Source organism: Macrotis lagotis, chromosome 6 (assembly GCF_037893015.1).
Source record: "Macrotis lagotis isolate mMagLag1 chromosome 6, bilby.v1.9.chrom.fasta, whole genome shotgun sequence".
In the NCBI taxonomy this organism is placed as follows: domain Eukaryota; kingdom Metazoa; phylum Chordata; class Mammalia; order Peramelemorphia; family Peramelidae; genus Macrotis; species Macrotis lagotis.
Genome location: NC_133663.1, coordinates 69,528,963 through 69,548,803, shown reverse-complemented (window position 1 = coordinate 69,548,803; position 19,841 = coordinate 69,528,963). Strand labels below are relative to the sequence as shown.

Genomic DNA, 19,841 nt, shown 5'->3' with positions numbered 1-19,841 from the left:
ATATATATTGCTCCTGCCTTTGAAGAGCTTATAGGCACAGTCTTATAGAGTAGATAAGTACATAAACCACTATAATACATATTAGACTACAATGAAGACATTGCAAAATTATTAGGGAGGCATGAACTAAATCAACACTTAAAAAAGAGTGTTCTGGGGCAGCTAGGTGGTGTAATGGATAAAACACGGGCCCTGGAGTCAGGAGTACCTGGGTTCAAATCCGGTCTCAGACACTTAATAATTACCTAGCTGTGTGGCCTTGGGCAAGCCACTTAACCCCGTTTGCCTTGCAAAAACCTAAAAAAATAAAGAGTATTCTAATAAGCCAAAGAGAAGGAGAAGGAAAATGGTGAACATGGGATTAGAGATAGAGGATTGATTATTGGGAATATTTAAGAATGCATGGAGATAGAAGAGGAAAGATAGGATAGGAAAGAGGCAAGTAGTCAAATTTACTTGGCTTAAATGTAATGAAGGGGGTCATTACAAAATAAGGTGATAGTGGATCTTAAAAGGTCTTGAGTGTCAAACTGAGGAATCTATATTTTATTGTATAGGCAACTATGAGTCAATGAAAATTTTTGAGCAAAGAAATATGTTCAGATCTGTATCAGCTGTACTTAATTAGTAAAAAAGACTTCTTTTATAACTAAAGGAAGAAGGCACTCAAGAAAGCCAATTCCCCCAATAAGTAGTCAGAGGATATGAAAAGTTTTTAAAAGAATTATATACTACAAATGACCGTGAAAATGCTCCAAATCACAAATAATAACAATTCGAGTTAAAATGAGTTTTTACTTCACATCCAGAAAATTGGCAAAGATGAAAAAAACAGAATTAGGCAATGTTGGAGAGCCTATGGGAAGACATGGACACCAATACACTATATGTGGAATGTCATTTCCACATCTTAGAATCAAGATAGAAAAGTAATTAAACTGTTCATACTCTTTGATCTAATAATCTCATTCCTCGGCACATCATAAGACAAAAGAAAGGTTTCGTATATTTATTTATATGTATATAAATATACATATATTTACATATGTTTATATACATATATTATACATATATATGTACATGTGTTTGTGTAGGTATCCATAGCAACCCTTTTTTATGGTAGTAAAGAACTGGAAACAAAGGGCATATTCATGAACTGAGGAATAATTGGACAAGCTATGTTGAATTTAAGACAATGCTATTATTCCTTAAGAAATGGCAAATTTGAGAAATTCGGAGAATCATAAAGAAGACTAAAATAAAAAGCATACACAAAGGCTATATTCAGGTAAATGAAAAACAGACTTAAAGGAAGTCATATTCTATGCATCTTTTGTAACTCAGTTTGATACTCTTCCTCAGCAAAGAGTATGGGAATTACAAAGATGGAATATCACATCTGATACAATCATTATGTTAGTTGTTTTTTCCTCTTTGTATTCTTTTTTGCAAAGGAGGTTTAGGTTAGGGGAAAGGAGGAGGTATATCTAGAGTTGACTCTGGTGGGGGGGGCAGAGCATCAATAAAACATTTTGGAAAAGAACATAATGGAGACAGGGATTCCAATTAGTAGTCAATAATACATTCCAGGAGAGCTATAATGAGGGCCCAAATTAGGGCAGGGATAGAGGTAGTAAAAACAAGGAGATAAATACAAGATTCATTATGGAGGCATTGATTGATAGAATATCAGGAGGGGGGGAGGAAGGAGACAGGAATAAAGTTTCAAGACTGGGTGTCTGAGAACATGATGGCATCAGCAAAAGAAACAAATTTGGAAGGAGGGCTAAGGGATCTTTTGAGGGATAAGGGAAGAAGAGTTCTGTTGAATTCAATGAGTTTGGGGGGCAGCTAGGTGGTGTAGTGGATAAAGCACCGGCCTTGGAGTCAGGAGTACCTGGGTTCAAATCCGGACTCAAACACTTAATAATTACCTAGCTGTGTGGCCTTGGGCAAGCCACTTAACCCCATTTGCCTTGCAAAAACCTAAAAAAAAAAAGAATTCAATGAGTTTGCATCTCTCTGGTTGAAGATATCAAAGCAGTGAGAAATCCAATCAGGCACTCAGGAGAAAGGCTGAGAAAGAGTTACAGATTTGGAAGCCATCTGCAGGTAATAGATTAAGTTAAGGCATTGATCATTGAATCTATTGGAGTATTACTTAACATTTATTGAATTGAATCAACAGGAAGTCATTTAGTCAATTAAAATTTGGTAAAGACTTTTTAAGTGTTAGGAACTGACTAAGCAACAGGACACAAATAAAGGTAAACACAGCTCTTGACCTCAAGGAGTTCACATACTTTCTACAAATTTTTACAAAAATAGGATAATAGTTTGAAGAGAAGCAAGGTCAAAGAAACATTATTTTAGGGCTTGAATGACCTGAGCATATTTGTAGGCAGAAGAAAAAGAATGAAAAAGGGGATGGGAAGGGGGGGGAGACAGAGAAAGAAGATAGAGACAACAATCGCTAAAGAGAAAAAGAGGGATAGAATGATTTCTAGAACAAGATCCATAGAGGTAGTAAAAACAAGGAGGTAAATACAATATTCATTATGGAGGTGTTGATTGATAGAATATCAGGAGAAGGGGAGGAAGGAGACAGAATCAAGGACAAAACTGAAATGACAGGCAAAAGGGAGCTATCTCATCCTCTGAGACTAGAGGGCAAGGAGGAGTAAATGGGAGGGGGGGTGATTTAGAGGTTTTTTGAAGTGTAGAGGAAGAAAGATAAGAGAGGCCATTTGGGAAGACTTCAGTCTCATGAAAGCAAGTGGCAAGGTTGTTATTGAGGGAGAGGTCAGATGGGTTGGAAATGGAGGCCTGAGGGGAGAAGATGAAAGGGGATTAATAAGGAGTTCATAGGAGACAAATAAAAGGAAGCAGCAGAAAGAATCAATAGCTATCTACCTTTTTTTTCTTCCTTAATTATCAAGGGCTTCCCCTAAATATTGAGGACTGGAAGGCTGAGGCCCTGATATCCTTGGGGAACTTCTCTGATGTCCTTAGGAATCTCTCTGGGTTGGGAAGAAAGGAAGTAAGTAGACTAAGATTTCTTCCAAGGAACATACCTGTCTGTTGGATAGGACCAAAAGAGAAGCTGTTCTTCCGTGAATTTTGGAAGAGACAGATGAGCCTATCTTAATGGTAGAAAGCTGGGGTTAGACCCTAATCTGACCCCCTATCAGATGCTGAACCTTATCACTTGAACAATCTGACAAACATATTCAATCTTAGATATGAGGTTTGGGGCTTGTTCAGAATATTGGGACCACAAGGACAGGAAAAATCCAGACTCAGACATTTATTAGCTGTGAAATGCTGGGCAAATTTCTTAATCTTTCTGACTTTAATTTTCCTCTTCTGTAAAATTGTAATAATAACAATGATGAGCAAGCTTTCATCACAGTATTTTGAGAATCAATTGAAATAAGGTCTGAACAGTATTATACAAAATTAAAATTCTATAAAAATATCAGCTATTACTATTAACTAAATAATAATCTTAACCAAAAAAAAAAAAAAACCTAAGGAATCTATTTTTCTTCCTTTTCTCCCCCACTTTCACCTAATTCAATACAATCTCTTTTCCCACCGCTAGCAGAATCAATTTGAATTGTAGGTAAATGATTAGACTTGCTGTGTCCCAGGACCATTCTCCAAAAGCAATCAAATAGAATGATGTGACCAAAGGAATATTGAACTAAAAGTCAAAAGAGCCAGGCTCTGGAATCCGTGGACATGGGTTCAAATCTCACCGTCAGTGCTTGGTACCTTTGTGACCTTGGGTAAGGCATTTAATCTCAGTTTTCTCACCAGAAAGTGAGAAAGTTGGTCAACAGTCTCTGAGACACCTTTTAGCTCTAGATCAGTGATTCTCTAGCCAATCCCAGTCCTGCTACTCATTAATTTACAACAGGGGAGGGGAACCTTTTTTCTGCCAAGGGCTATTTGGATATTTATTCATGGGCCAAAAAAAATTACCAGTTTAAAAATATCCTGATATATTTGGTCAAACATTTAATTAATTCACCCCTAACCCTAACCCTTTTAGGGGTGAATTAGCTCCTTAGATTTATTGAATTTTGAGTCCTGCCTATCATTGTTGTGGCAGTACCAGACAAATGATTTTACAGATATTATATTGTCCCTGCTAGATGTTCCTCACCCCAGTTTACAGTGTGGTTTTGTGTAAATAATTTGCCTTCTCTGAGACTGATTCTTTTTGTTTTTGTTTATTTGAATTTCAGAAGGCATCTATTTTAAGCAATACTTTATGGGGGGAGTGAGATCTTAAGAAAAGGGCAGTTAACAGGACCCTATCTTTCTTTTTCTCTTTCTCTCTCATTTATTATGATGGGCTCCCCCTAAACAGTGAAAAATAGGAAATCTGAAGTTCTGATATCCCTGGGGACCTTCTGTAATATCCTTGGGAACCTCTCTGAGCATCAGATGCAGGAATGGGAAGAAAGGAAGGAGGTTAACAAAGCCATCTTCCAGTATTGCATTGGGCTGGACTGGAAGAGAACTCATTATTGGAGGGAGAGATCCTTCCAGTAAAATGAGAGGTTTAGATCTTCATCATCTCTAAAGTGACATTCAAGTTTAATGTTCTTGCAAATCTGATGCTCTCTCTCCCTCACCTTACAACCATCCTACTGCATTCTTCGGAAAGTGTCCACTCATTTCCTGTCCCTGAGGTCCCAATAACCTGAACAAGACCCAACCCCATATCTAAGATTGAGGGTGCCTGTCAGATTGCTTAAGTGATAAGGTGGTCTATTCAGCTTCTGACAGGGGCTCAGATTGGGATCTAACTCCCTGCCTGCCTTTCCCAGATTCTTCAGGGAATCTAGCCTCTTTAGGGAGTTAGGGAAAGCAGCAAGGGCAGGGGCACAGGGTTCAGACATCAGACATCCTGTCCCAATATCCCCAAACAGTCTTCTAAATCTCCTAAAAGCCCAAGGCAACTGGGCCCCCTGCCCCAAGCACTGTGGTCTGGAAGTGGGCGCCAACTAGATGTATATCAGTTAGGGAGGTTGTTTTCTGCTACAGCTTCTGGCTGCCCAGTTCTCCCCTAGAGTTTTCAAAAGCTGGGGGAGGAAGGAAAGGAGGGAGGGAACATGGGGCATGGAGGACTTAAGAGCTTTCATCTACCTCCAAAACCCAACCCCTAACAGCTATGGGTGGACTATCAGTCATGATGGGAAGAAAGGAGAACTTCCTAGAATCTATCTGCATCGATAGTGTTTTCAGGTTGAGTTGCTAAGATGACCTCAGTGGTCTTACCCATTCAAATATTAAGATGGAGAGCAAAACTCAGTGAATAACTGAATGCTGCAAGGTCATAAGTCTAACCAAAGGCAAACATCCCTGACCTCAGCTCATCTATCCAGGAATGGGAAGCACACTACCTATAAGAGCAACCTTTTACATTTTCAGATTGAGTTGATATATGCTTCCCTGTAATTGCCTTATCCCTCAGAAGAGACAGATAAAACACCTCTCTTCTTCTCTGTGACATAGTTGAAGACCATAATTCTATCCCTTTTCCCAGGTCAAATACCCCTGATTTATTCAATTGTGTTTCATGTGACCTGATTTCCAGTCAAGTCACTAACCCTGGCATGCCTCCACTGGACGTTTGCCAAAATTCATTTTAAAATGCTGCCCCCAAAAAGTGAATAATGCTCTAGGTATATTCTGAACAGGGTAAAGAAAGGTCATTTGGACAACATTCTTCTATGGATACTGTGCCTAACACTGAGTTCACTTTTTTAGCAAACATCTTATGTACCTGGTCAACAGAAAATCTCTACAAATTCAAATAGAAGTGGGCGCCATTCTAGCATATATAAGAATCCTTGCAGGCTGCATATTGCCTGAAAACCTCTTTTCAAATCAAGTTAGCCCTGGAAGAAACTCAGAATTCCTTTATTTCAACCTTTTAAAGATTAGTCAACTTAGACCTAGGAAAGTAATGAGACTTTTCCAAGGCCACTCAGTTACATATCAGAAATAGAATTCAAATTCTGTTCCCCTCACACCCTGCCAAATTCTTCCTTGGGACCAAGTCACTTTTCTAAGCTGAAGAAATGACCATTATCTAAATAAATGTAATAGAGTTACAAACCAGACCCCAGATTTCATTAGCACAGGGAACTAACTTTAAGGGAAATAAACCCTCCCTGCCAGTAGAGGCTGATACTTTCTCAGGAAATGAGAATCTTAGAGCTGGTGGGGTTCAACAGCCATACTGCCTTTCCTCTATATAATAGCTCTTCAAAAAATGTTTATTTAGTCTCTTCTTAATCTTTTCTTCTCTAGATGAAATAAATCTCAGCTTATGCTTTTTCTCAGATTTCATTTTCTAGTCTTCAATAACCCATTCCCAGTGTCTCTCCTCAGATCCTTCCTCCCCACCATGATGCCAGTTCTGTTCCAAGCAATGAGGCCAGACAAGAAATTGGATTTTTTTAAACTTTATCATTTATAAAGCCATACATTGGGTTGCAAAGAAACAAAGGTTGCTGTACAGAGTGGGAAGAGGCATCAGTGTACAATACATTCATACCCGGGATGAGTAACCTAAGTTAGATTTTATACAAGGTGGCAAAAGTTATGGGCACAATGATACAAAATATAAAGTATATTTCCATCTATATAAATACATAGCAGGGGGAAATAGGAAAAGATAGGGCTATTACATATTTTTTTCTGGGTGAGGACTAGAGGGGGAGAGGATTTCTTACATTTGCTTTCAATGACATTTGAGACAGAAGGAAGGGGAAACAAAAAACACAACAAACATCTGTGCACTTACACACACACACACACACACACACACACACACACACACACCACCACCACCACCACCACCACCACCACCACGAGTTTCAAACTACTTAACACTGATTAGAAAATTAATTTGGAACATCCTCCCAACAAGATTCAGGCTGCTAAGACCAGCACTGGAATAGGAAGAAAAGAAAGCCTTCCCACACTTCCCACAATCTAAGAAATGGGGCTTAGGGAGGAGCAGAACACTCTGCCTAATGATTTTCTCCATCAATCAGACAAATAAAATCAAGACTGAGTCTGAAGCCAACTAGGTGACACTGCATCTCATCTCCCAATTCCTTTTGCCTGAAGGTGTTTTCGTACCAGACTTTCCACTGCCTCCTGCAAGAATTACCCATCCCATACACATAAGCACACCCTAAAATGACAGGCATCACACACCCACATACACATATACCCACATCCACCTTACTATGTTATGGAAGGAAAATCCAGAGTCTCAGCAGATAAAGGGTCTAGGCTTGGGATGTGCCAGAAATAGGGCTGAAAGACCAGAACCCAGGCTTCTCTCCAGAGTTGAAGAAGTTGGGGAAGGCAAAGCAGAGAAGAGACTTGGACCAGCTTAGATGAAGAGATGATGATCAATGAATGGACAGCCTAGACTAGATTCTCCTCATAGCTCAGTCCTCCCTTATGGCCAATGAAGAGAAACTGATGTCTCATTCCATTCCCAGTCAGGTCAAAGTAACTAGAATTTCCTATACTCATCTTTTCCTGAGAGTCCTTCTAGTAATTTTTTTCCTCTGATGGGGTTACCTCACCCACAAACATACCCCTCCACCCTCCTCTCCTTCCTGGGACTCTAATTTGCCCAGAGATTTCATCTTCAATGACCATTTCTCCCCATAGAATGTGAGGTTGGAGGGACTTCTCCAAAAGGTTAGGATATGGCCTCTCTTTTTAAGGAGAGGAAAAGGTGGGAGAGGTCCTTTATCAAACCACATACCTCTTAAAATGCAAAAGGAAAATTTAAGCTAGGGAGAACAAGGAGCCTGTGATGGTGATAAAGAGATCCTAGTCAGGGAGAGGGGTAGCATTTGAAGCTACTCAAACTACAGGTTTGCTCTCCATTCACCTAAATCTCTCAGCATCAGTTCACTTATTTTTCCTCCTCATCCCACATCTAAAGAAGCTCCCAAAATCCAATACCAAGCTTAGCTTGTTTTTAAGAGTTCCTTTGCCTCTCCTCTCTCCCTTGGGGATGCTCTTATTACCTCTTCATCCTGTCTTAGAAACCTAAGAGAGTTTTCATCCTGACTTAGAATGGTGCTAGATGGGAGAAGGCCAAGAGTGTGTCTGAAAGAAGTAGAGACAAATCAGTCATTGTCATGACTCTGACTGAGGCTAGTGGCCTTCTCTCCTCTGTCAATTATTTTCAGACCTATTCTCTTCTTCCCTATTTCAAGATAGAAAGATCCAACCTTCCCAAGTGGATTAACAAACAGACATCAACAACATACAACATAAATCAACAGCAAAGTGGGTTGGGGGAGGGATGAAGAAAATATGAGAAAGATACAGTCATTTACAAAAAAAATTAAAAGTGCTTTTTTTTCAAGGAAATCTTTGGCAAGACTATATTGCAGTGCTCTGTGTGTGTGTGTGTGTGTTTATGCCTATCTGTGAGATACAATCTCTGCCACTTAATTCCACATGGTCTCACCCTACCAGCATCTTACCCAAAGATGGTGCCCACTTCAAGATCAGAACATAATTTCTCTTCCCTCATTAAATCCCCTGGAAAGTTTAAATTAATGATTCCAGATTAGATGGCCAGATTAGAAACATTAGGTTCTTAAACTGATCTTGGGTGATATGAAGGCAGTTTGTTTTTCAACTTTAAATAGAGACCTCCTCAAAAACAGGGTCATCAGGGTTGACCTGAAACAAACTGGAGATGACCATGACTAGGAAATAAGACAGCCAGTAGGAACAAGGTGAGAGAGAAGTGAGTGTGAAGGCTGATTCCCAGATCTTAGCCTGGGGGCCCTGGAGCTAGGTGATAAGGGGGTCTGGCTATTCATCTGATATGAAGCAGTGATGAAGGATCCAGGAGCCCAGAATTCTTCAGACTTAGTGGTAAAATGAAAGTGGAAAAGTCTTGACTTGACAAAGAGCAAAATATATGTCTTTCCCTATTTGGGCACAGAGCTAGAGTTGATGGGGAAATAAGGAAAATATTTTTTTAAAATCCAGGTGTCTAGCCTGAATTTTTCAAAAGGAAGGGGATTCTTGAGCAACTTCAGTCACAAAGACTCATGGTCTTACTTATTACTGGAGAGCAGGTGGTGGGGAGGGTGGTTCACCCCTGCTCCCTACCTTCTACAAACCATTCTCATTTCCAACTCCCCGACACAGCATTACCATGCACATACAGTATTTTGGAGGTGGGGGGGAATATGTTAAAATACACAAGTAATAATACACACACCATCCATATCCTCCACATACATCCTGAAACCTCCACCTCTGTGCAAACACACACACAAAGGGCCTTTGGCAATGGGATACAGCTCCTTGAATCTTGGGTGCTCTAGGAGCTGCTGAGCCTTGGGCTAAAAGGGAAACTTAAGGGGTGTGATGAAGGGAATGGATGTATACAACCTTACCCTGGGATGAACCACTCAACTTCCCCACCCCCTAGCCCCACCTCATGAATATAGTGAAGGACAAGGCTGGAGGGAGGTGGTTCAGGGAAAATCCAAATATAAGGTCTCTTAACTCTCAGGTTTTAGTTATACATACAAGAGCTCATACAGGGAGGGGTGGGATATAATATATACCCATAGGAGGCAATTAAGCAATATGAAAAAAAAATAAATATTTTTTGTCAATTTACCTTTTTTTCCTTTTCTTAAACTTGATTAGCTTACAGTATTCCATCAGTATATCTCATGTATATATTATATATATATTTATATATCAGTACAATGCTGCTCACTAAGAAGCCCAAGTTGGCTAGGGGAGGCAAAGCATTGGATAACAATGAGTTCTTATTTCTGGTTTGGATTTCTTCGGAAGTATGGGACTTTCACAGCCAGGACCCTGGGCTCCTAGATTTGTTCTCATGCCTTCTACCCCATATGGCTTGGTTCTTTTGGAGATACAAAGTAAAGGGAAAGAGGGACTTTGGCATTGTAAAGCTGTCTACCCAATGAGCATGCAGGTGAGCCACCTACCCTGGAGATATGACAAAGCCTAAAACCAACATGGTCTGGCTCAGCCAGGTGACAAAGGTCTGTCCTCCAGGGAAGCCAAGCCTGCATGCAACAGAGAAAGCCAAATACTCCTAAAGCACTTGTGGAGAGAAGGACAAGGGTTGAGGCTTCCTCCATGGACTTCCTGAAGGCAAAATCAGGCAGGTCTTTCTGAAGAAGAGTCCAACAGGATTCTTAGCTTCCAATATGTCAGGATGACGAAATCCCTTTAATCCCAATGGAGATCATCTGGTGAGAAAGTCTAAGAAACTAGATCCAGGGAAAGGTTCAGGATACAAGGCACAACAAGTGGGATAGGAGATATCAAGGTCAGCAGTTAGTCCTAGAGAGAATGGGAGGGCCATGTCTTGCCCCACATGTCTAGAGGACCATGGGTCAGAATTCAACATCTCCTGCCTGTCCAGTTCTTCAGACTCTCTCCAGATTCTCCTGAAGGTGTTTGGTTTGCACATCTCCCCTGAACCAAACTCCCCAATTTCAAGGCCATGACAAAACAGGAGTGTTGCCTTATTTGGGGAGATCTTCAGTGCAATATTGAGAAGTAGCAGACATCTGCTTCCTGCTCTTGGGTGTGTGAGGAGGAGAATGAGGAACCATCCAAAGGTTACCTCCAAGAGCTGACTGCCTGGGATGAAAGGAGGTCCCAAGCCGACATCCACAATCCAGGGTGATTCTGGGTAAGGAGATAGGCCCCCTTCCTGCTATATTCCTGGTCCAAGAGTGACCTCAGCAGATGATAGAGATCATCTTGGGGAGGAAAGACAACTTCATGCGCATATTATCTATATAGCTGGATTTGGAGTTGTATGTCTAATACACGCAGGTACTTATACATATGCATAGCCATTGCAGAACAAAGAGACCTTAGTATACCTTGGGGTTTGTGATGCTTATTAAAGGAAAAAGAGTTGTCTAGGATTTCCTTCCTATTTTGTTTGATAAATACACCTAACAGGTGCCCAAAGGTGCCCTTTCAGATTGTGATTTTTTTTTTCCTTATAAGGTTGTAAAGTTAGGGAGTTGGGGATCTACTTTAGTCATGGTTCCAAAAGAAAATCCCAGAGGGGATGTGACTCTTTGCACTCCTCCCACCATGGAAGCATCCCATTAAGTAAGAAGGAGATCACATGGTCTTGATTAGTTGAGTATTTGGGGTGTTGGGTTATGTTTCCATTTACCCGATAGGCTCTATGTTGTTCTTCCCTCCATTTTTCCTCTCTCCTCCTCCTCTTTGAATTCACTTTCCTCTTCCCACACTGCACTTTCCTCTCTCCTTCTCCAAAAATTGGCCCCACACCTTCCTTCTGGATTCAAGGGTCCCCTTCCCCATGTGCCCCAAGCCCAGCTGCCCTGGCCCCTGGCAGGCTCATCTCTTCTGGCCAGCACTGAGCATGACCTTGGAAACAAAGTTGACAATGGCCGCTGCAGGTTGGTTGGGATCTAACTCGGCAAAGAGGTGACAGGCGTTGTCCGTGGTGCTGCCTTGCTTCCTGGCCACAAAACCAAAGAGTCTGTAGAGAGGAGAGAGAAGAGGAGAAGTGGTTGAGGGAACAAACCAGAGAGGATGTGAGTACCAAAGAGAAGGAAAGAAAAGAGAGGGGAGAGAACAAACGAGATATTGGAGACATGAGGAGGGAGATGGGAAAGCAGGATGAAATGGGAGGGGAGGCAGAGAAAAGGAACAAAATTGGAAGGTGAGGATAAGGAATGAGAAGAAATAAAGTAAAGGGAAGAAGATAATCAAAGACAGGAAGAGCAGGGGATGGGTGATGAATAGAGATGACAGTATAAATATGTGAGATATTTATGTGAGATAAATATCTTGCTTTCAAGAACAGAGAACTTTTTACTTTTTTTCTACCTCTTTTAATGCCATTTCTTTCTTCTTCCTCCCACTGTTTCTGCTAAGCATCATAGGTTAAAAAAAAAACCTTCCATTCATTTGAAAAGAAGGAAAGAGAGAAAGAAAAAAAGGGAAGGAAGGAAACAAGGAGGAGGAGAAGGGATGGAATTAGGAAGGAAGGAAGGAAGGAAGGAAGGAAGGAAGGAAGGAAGGAAGGAAGGAAGGAAGGAAGGAAGGAAGGGAGGGAGGGAAGGAAGGACAAAGGGACGAAGGGACAAAGGGACAGAGGGACAGAGGGACAGAGGGAGGTAACTAAGACCTCGAGACTGATTTACTATGAGTGGGAAATAACTTCAGTTGCTTTCCCCCCCCCTTGGCTTGGGGAATGGGGAGGGGAGGGAAGTTGGGGAGACAGTGAAAACAAGGTTAAAATGGGGAAGTACATGAAAGAGCCTCTCCCATCCCTTCCCCTGCTGGACTTCTTTAAAGTTCAGCACAGTAAGCAAATAAATATGGCATTGTTTGCCAGTCTGAGAGCTTCAGCCTCTTCAAGCACCAGATGAAGCTGGAAAATAAAGGGACAAGCTGGCCTGTTCTTGTTCCCTTGCATGATGTACAGTGTAAAGGATTTGAGTAAAGGGCTTGAGGACCCTTCGGGCAAGGACAGGGGTAGGACTCCCACACTTTGCCCTCACTAGGTCACGGCACCTTGGAATTCAAACCTTGAAAAACAAGGTTATAAATATGGGAGCAGAGAGGAACAGAATGTGAGCTGAGAGGTCCCATAGTTGGCGTGTTGCTAATTAGAGAGGGATGGGGAAATCGGAACAGCTGGAGATTCCAATTAAAAACCCCCTCTCTGGGACTGAAACACAACAGCTAAAATTAGCCAAGCTCTCCACCCTACACACTCTCACGAACATAGGAACACACTCACACATCCCTTTGCCCTACACGTCTCAAGTACTTCTAAACAGTCCCCCCAAGTTTAAGGATCAATGACCCTCAGGAGCAGTATCTCCACTATTATGATCAAAAGATAGATCTGCAATGTGTCTGCTCTTGGTCTTGGATTTGGTCTCTAATGAAATGTCTAGGTCTTCCTATTTCTCCTGGAGTAGATACGGTCTTCTCCCCATGTCAGGACAGAGTAGGGAGAATGGAGAAGTTGCAGGGTGAGCTTAAGGCCCAGAGAGGTCCAGATGTCTGGACCTCCCAGCAGCCCTGTGTGCTCAGCATTATCCCCCATCTCCTATAGCCAAGTCTTCCTGGCCTTATTTCTATCACTCTGCCTTAGCCAGAGCCACCACCTCCTTACAACCCTCCCTCCCTCCCTGGATGTTCACAGTCCAAAGTGCCCCGCCCTCTTCTCCAGCCAAGTTCAACAATAACTAATTCCTTTCATCCACCCAGGGAAGTTGATCCCAAATATGATGGACACAAGTAGGGGGTGGGAGTGTGAGGACCCACAGCACAGAAGCAGAGAAGAGAACTGGTTCTTCTTTCATTATCTGGTTCCTCATCCCTATTTCCAAAAGAGGCTTTGTGAGTTCAATCCTTCTAGATCAGAGGTTCTTCCCCTGGGGTCTATGGACCTATTTTTGAATATTTTCATAAGTGCATTTCAATATAATTTGTTTCTTTTATAATTTTATGTATTTTATTTTGGGCACTTTAAAACATTCTGAGTTCATAAGTTTCACTCCATGCCACAAAATGGCTAAAAACCCCTGTTCTAGCTGATATAATATTTCTAAATCAGAAAGGAAGAAGCTTCTGAATACTAGAAGTTAAAAGTTAACTGAGCTTGATGGGAGCATTAATAAGATAGGGTCTATCTGTTAGTTTTAAAACTTCAAAACAGCAGAAAAATCTGAGAGCCTGAAAATTTTGCAAAACTCTGATGACCCACTGTTCTAATTGACTGTTCTGGTGAATTGGGTGGGCTTGGCCTAGCCATGAACATGATTAGGACCTGCTCATCAAAACAAGGCCAGGATCAAAAGAAATCAAGTTTGGGGACAAGTTGGAATGAAATAAAAATGGAAAACAGCATTGTCTGATATTTACATAAAGCTTCTGATTTTGCAAAATGCTTTAAATACTTTAATGTCCTTTATCTCACAAGGTAAGTGCTTGATATCATCATTACTTTCATTTTATAGAGGGGGAAACTGAGGGTCTAAAAAAATGAGGTTACTTGCCTGTGCTCACACCGCTAATGTGTCAGAATTAGATTTCTAACCTAGATTTTTCTGGCTACCCCCAAATTGCCTTAAATCTAGTGTTTGTCCTTCACAGGGCCCCTGTTGCTCTTGACCATAAGAGGAATTGCTGCAGGGAAAGGAGGAAAAGAGAAGAGGGGAGAGGGAAGGCAGGAAGAATTGTTGATCAATTTGGCTAAACTTACTTTCCAGGCTATGTGATCTCAACTCACCAATTGACCCTTAACTCCCATTCCCCCCCAACTTCCTATGAAAGCTCAATGTTTGAGAAGCCTCCTCCCATATTTACTTGGGAGGGACAAAAATGAAACATCCCAAAAAAGGAGAGGAAAGAAGCCATACTTACTTAGCAGGCACACCCCCCTCTGCTTTCGTCCACCTAAGAAAAGAATAAGCAAAGTAAGCAGATTTTCTCAACTGGTGTCAACCATGGGCATGCTGCCAGCATGTGGTTAGAGAGCTTCTCCAGGGGCAAAGTCAGCCCCTAGTTATCATGTGTGCGCTAACGGTGGTCTGATGAAGACAGTCGAGGCTGGTGTTTGGTTGACTACCAATTCCTTTCTTGAGCATGTTAGGGAAAATGATTAAGATAGGGAAAACAAGGATCATAGGATCATAAAGTTAGAGCTAGAAGGGGCTTTTATAAATATCATTTTTTTACGATCCTCTCAACAAGCCACTGAGAGTGAAAACTATTAGCATCACCATTTTACAGAAAGGGAAACTAAAACACACTCAGGATCCCACAGCTAGTAAATGTTGAGGTGGGATCTGAACTCAGATCTCCCTGATTTCAAGTCCAACACTCTACATCATACCCTTACAATGATTACACCCCATCGATTAATATCAGACATCTTCATCTGAGGTGAGAATAGCTCAACATACAACCACACAGACACTTCTCAGCATAATAACTGAATGACTGTGGGAGAATGAGGAAGTAATAAGAGGTCCACTGGAGACTTACTTCCGTTCTTGTGGGTCCAAGTCACAGAAGGTGACAGTGTTGAGAGGATAATGTCGCCTGAAGAATAACCTAATGCAAAAGAGAGAATAAAGTTGAGGGTATAGGTTGCAGTTCTTTACCCTATTTTCCAGTCTCTTTGGCTCTGTGTTCTTCTAGATATCCCCTGCCTCCCTTAACATCTCAAAATTTTCATGTAATGGTAAAGGCAAGAAATACCAGGGCTTTCCCGGTGGGACATGAGTAAGTAACTGGGACAGAGGAAAACGCGCCATAGAATCCCTATCAGAAGTCTGGGGTCAGGGGCTGTGGGTCAGAGAGAAGAAAGGGTCAGGGGTCTGTGGGCTGGAGATGATGTGCAACATTAGTAGGGAGAAGAACAAATGCCAGAGAGAGAGAGGTAGAGTGGGAGGTTCAGAGGTTGGACATCTTTCTGGTAGAGAATTATTCATTTCATCTTCCCACTTTTGGCCAATAACTCTTCAATAAATGGAAATGTTGGAGGTGGGAAAATCTGCATACAGAGTAGGTTGGGGAAGGGAAAATTTCTTACTTCCTCTGGTTGTCTGTCAACGTAATCCCCTGGGCGGAGACCTTGAAGTGGACAATAGTGGCAGCTGGTGTGGGGTCTGCAGCCAGTGTCTCAGCTGTGGCTTTAGAAATGGCCTGGGGCCCTGTGAGTGACTCCATGTCAACAGAATTGACAAAAAGCACATTGCAGGCTGAAAAAAAATACATTATATAATTACATTATATAAGTGCAATGAAACGTTACAGGACCATTAGAAATGACAAATATGAATTATCTAAAGAGAGATAGGAAGACCTAAATGAACTGAGAGAAAAGTTAATCAGAATCATCAGAACAATTTACACCATTACCACAATAATTTAAGGGTAAACAACACTGATACTTCAGGTTTCTGATTAATGGAATAATCAATCACAGTTCCAGAGGATCTATGTATGTTGCCTCACCCTTGGAAGAGAGGTGGTTGGCTACAGGAGCAGGGTGAGGCATTTATTTTCCAATATAGCCAGTGAGTTGGTTAGCTTTGCTTAAATGAATTTGTTTGTTATAAGGGAAGATTCTAATGGGAAAAGGAAATCGTTTGCAAGTAATAGCGATATCCAAAAAATAGCACTAATAAAATATTTTTCAAAAATTAACTCCCCACCCCTGGAAAGATTTCATTCCACTCATGGGGAAAGGACATTTGCCAATAAAAATGTGGTTTTCTGATTTGTTAAATAGCTATGGGGAGAAGCTACTGATTCAAGGAGGCTGGAACTAGAAATAGAGTATAAAAATGTGATGATAGGCAGGGCAATATGAAAAGAAGGGTGAGAAACCTAGATGTCAATTAATCCCCCAATGTAACTAATCACTCACCTGCCCCTTGTTTCAGTAGATCTGTGGTAGAATTGGAGGATGAACTATCTTTTTTCTCATCTGTCGGATCTGTACCAAAAACACAGATATTTTGCAGAGGAGCAGATAAGGGACCACAGCCCCAACTCCAACAAGCATTTTCCAAATCATGCCATCTACTTAGCAGACCTTTGACCTCCTTGCTGATTTAAAAGTGACTGAATTCAATTTGTTTAGTGTCTAATTTCATAATCAACGTTACCCAATTATTTCAATAGCAATGTGCTTGAATTACTGTTTGTAGCAGACAACTCAACAACTATTGAAATATTTTCAATACCATAGTGTATCATTTAATGAGTATTTAAATAATGTGGGCTATTCAAGTTATATTTGGACTTGTTAACAAGTTGTGCTAATTAACATTAATTAATTAGAATGCAAGCACTAGATATATCAAATAAAAATAGTCAGTTTTGAGTGTAATACTCTAGTATCCCAAGGAGAGATTAAGCACCAGGTCAGAGCCTTGGGCTTCTTCTGATATTCCTATTAATATAACATAGGAGTAGGGAGAAATAATAATGGTTTTGGCCCACTTTCTTCTCTGCACCTCCCCACATACATATATACACAAGTTGATATGTAAGTTAAGAGCATGGAACTAGAGCCCTAAGGCTAAGAAGAAACTGGAGATGTCATCCTGTCCCACCCCAATGGCTAGAAATGTCATAGCAAAAAGTACTGAAGGTCAGAGAGGAGAGATGAATCTAGAAAGCCTTTCATGAAACAGGTGATATTTGCACTACCAGGACTCAGGGAGTAGTAGTGGGGCCTACCACCCTAGTCCTACTCATTCTCCCATCTTATACTTGGATGGCTTCAATAGCCTAAGTCTGTCTCTCACTTCCAAACTATCCTGCAAACCTCTGCCAGATTAAGTGTCCTAAAATGACACTTGTAGAAGGTCACTCCCCTTCTTATGGGCCTCTCATAATTCCCTATAGGATCAATTCCAAATACTGACATCCAGTTTCCAAAGTCTTTCACCACCTGATCACACCCTAGTTGCCTAACTCATTATGAATTCCCTACCGGTGAGGGCAATTTCCTTGGTCATTCCTCTGCCTCTTGGTCTGTTCAAATCCCTACAGCTGGATTCATGTGCCAATATAGGGTTTGAAAACTCTGCCTTTCAAGGGTTACCATTTCACAGAGGAGGCTTGGAGACTTCATGGTAACAACTGCAACCTGATTTGTCCCAACATAAATATCTCTGGGCTATGGAGAATGAAATGTTCTGAATTTAAAAATAAATGTATTTATAAAAACTATATTTAAATTATTCATCCTTGCACCCTCCTTCCACTCCCATCTCTGTGATGTCATACCCAAGGTGGGTGCTTTCAGATCCAGCTCAGGACCACCTCCTTCATAAAAGTCCTTCTAGACCCTTCTTCCTGCTTTGACCTCCTACAATGCTTTATGTCTATGTCACTCATTTTAACCTTTACGGTAAATTGGCTTATATTTGCATTTCATTGTTTTTTGAGAATGTCTGGTTTCTCCATGGAGAGTCACTGAGTCAATATGCATTTATGAATCACCTGCTATTTTTCAACTAGCACAAATGCAAACTGTTACAAAAATAATTCTTGCTCTCAAAGAGGCTTACAAAGGGCTAATATTTCTCTAGCAAGGAGCACACTGCTATAGATGCATGATTATCAATAATTCTAGGGGTTACCTACAATTTCCACACCCTATCCCTGATATACTAGATTTAGTCACCACCAGAAGGAGAACTGGTCACAGGGGAAATAGATTCTGTCTCCACCACCCTTCCTAGGATCCTTTTCCCCAAGCCCAGTATTCAAAAGAAACTGGACAACAGGACTCATCAAAATCTGACACTCGGTAACTAAGTCTCCTTGTCTAATTTTGGATTTCAAGTTACAAGGCCAAGAGGAAAATGGAGTGGGGGTTGCTACAGGTAGATTTTGGTATCCTCTAAGCTAGGACCAACAGATCAGAAAGAGGGAATAATAAGTGGGTGAGAGAGCTACAAGAGGTAAAAGTTTATGAAATGTGGCTGGGGTCTATGCCCAATTTGTGGACTGATGTTGAACTCTTGGCTCACAATGTTGTTCAATCCCATCTGGCACAGTGACCACATGAGCTCATGGAGTTGAGCTTTTTAAACAATTTTGCCTTTCTAAAATTATTTAGGCAGGGGATGGGTGAAGAGGCTTAGATTTCCCCATGCTGGCAGGGCAGTCTATCTTTCCCAGTCCATCTTGGCCCTGTGTCCTGGAACAGCTACTGGCACCGGTGACTGAATGTTGCGGGAAAACTGGATCAATGTGTGCTCACTGAGCAAGTCTCTGGCTCCTACCTCGATTTGGAATGACCAGCTTGCAGGGGAGAGCCAACGGGATGATAGAGTGCTGGTAGACCAGAGCAGAGAGACATCCTGTAGAGACAGACAGATTCAGGAAGCAGCATTAGAGGGAATTGCCCACGAGGGAAAGGGGAGTCTCACTCAAATAAAGAATGGTAGAATGACTTATGTCATCTTTCTTCTGAGCTATGTGTGCATGAAACTGCCCCAAAAATCCATGATCAAATCACCTGACCTGGGATCAGATCATGTAGGCATCCATTCTCCTTGCCCCTGGAAAGATTTATATTTCAACCACCCCAGGATGATAAAAATTCATCCTCTTTTTAAAGATTCCCCAAATAAAGATATTAAAATCTTCCCAATCGAAGTCCTTCCTAACATCTCAGATGTAAACCCATTTCTTATTAAATTCTCTGTCAAAATGGCAAGTCTAAAGAGAGGAACTGTAACACAGAGGTTACATACAATTATACAGGAATGGACAGAAATTACATCTATATCTTGTCACTAGACTCAGATAGCTCTGGAGGAGAGAGAGGCTAGTGACTTTGTACAATTCTGCCTCTTAAATCCAATTCACTTGCAAGTCAAGACATCACTTTCATTATGCCATGGTTCTCTTCAAGAACAAAGGATAAAACAACAACAAGGGGCAGATTGCTAGAAGAAGGCTCTGGCAGGGTAGACCGGACCCTAGAGAAAATTAGAAGGGCAAACTCACCAAAGTTTGGTTCATTCGGACATCCTTTTAGCTTCACCCCTCTGGGGCTAGTCTCAATCAGGAAATGCCTCACTAGCTCATTGGTCATGTCTCCTGGAAGAACAGGATAGGTTTATTGCTCCCTTCTCATGTTTGCCTTCTACTCTCTACACTGACCCCAAGGCTCTTCCCTTCTACTCTTCCCCATAATCCTCACCTCTTTCTGGAATGAATAAATAAAAGGGGGA

General features: G+C 41.3%; 1 protein-coding gene across 14 annotated transcripts in view; it reads right to left on the bottom strand.

Annotated features, from left to right (window-relative positions):
• Positions 1 to 6,469: 6,469 nt before the first annotated feature.
• The window catches only part of TNS1 (tensin 1), a 324,376-nt gene continuing 311,004 nt past the window's right edge, over positions 6,470 to 19,841 (bottom strand). For all 14 annotated transcript variants that reach the window (XM_074191391.1, XM_074191392.1, XM_074191394.1 and 11 more), the window contains 7 exons: positions 19,615 to 19,707; positions 18,885 to 18,962; positions 16,511 to 16,579; positions 15,671 to 15,839; positions 15,121 to 15,189; positions 14,497 to 14,529; positions 6,470 to 11,593 (listed from right to left, as the gene is read on the bottom strand). In XM_074191391.1, coding sequence (XP_074047492.1) covers positions 11,449 to 11,593; positions 14,497 to 14,529; positions 15,121 to 15,189; positions 15,671 to 15,839; positions 16,511 to 16,579; positions 18,885 to 18,962; positions 19,615 to 19,707 — 656 coding nt within the window. In that variant the 3' untranslated portion in view covers positions 6,470 to 11,448. The remainder of the gene's footprint in view (positions 11,594 to 14,496; positions 14,530 to 15,120; positions 15,190 to 15,670; positions 15,840 to 16,510; positions 16,580 to 18,884; positions 18,963 to 19,614; positions 19,708 to 19,841) is intronic.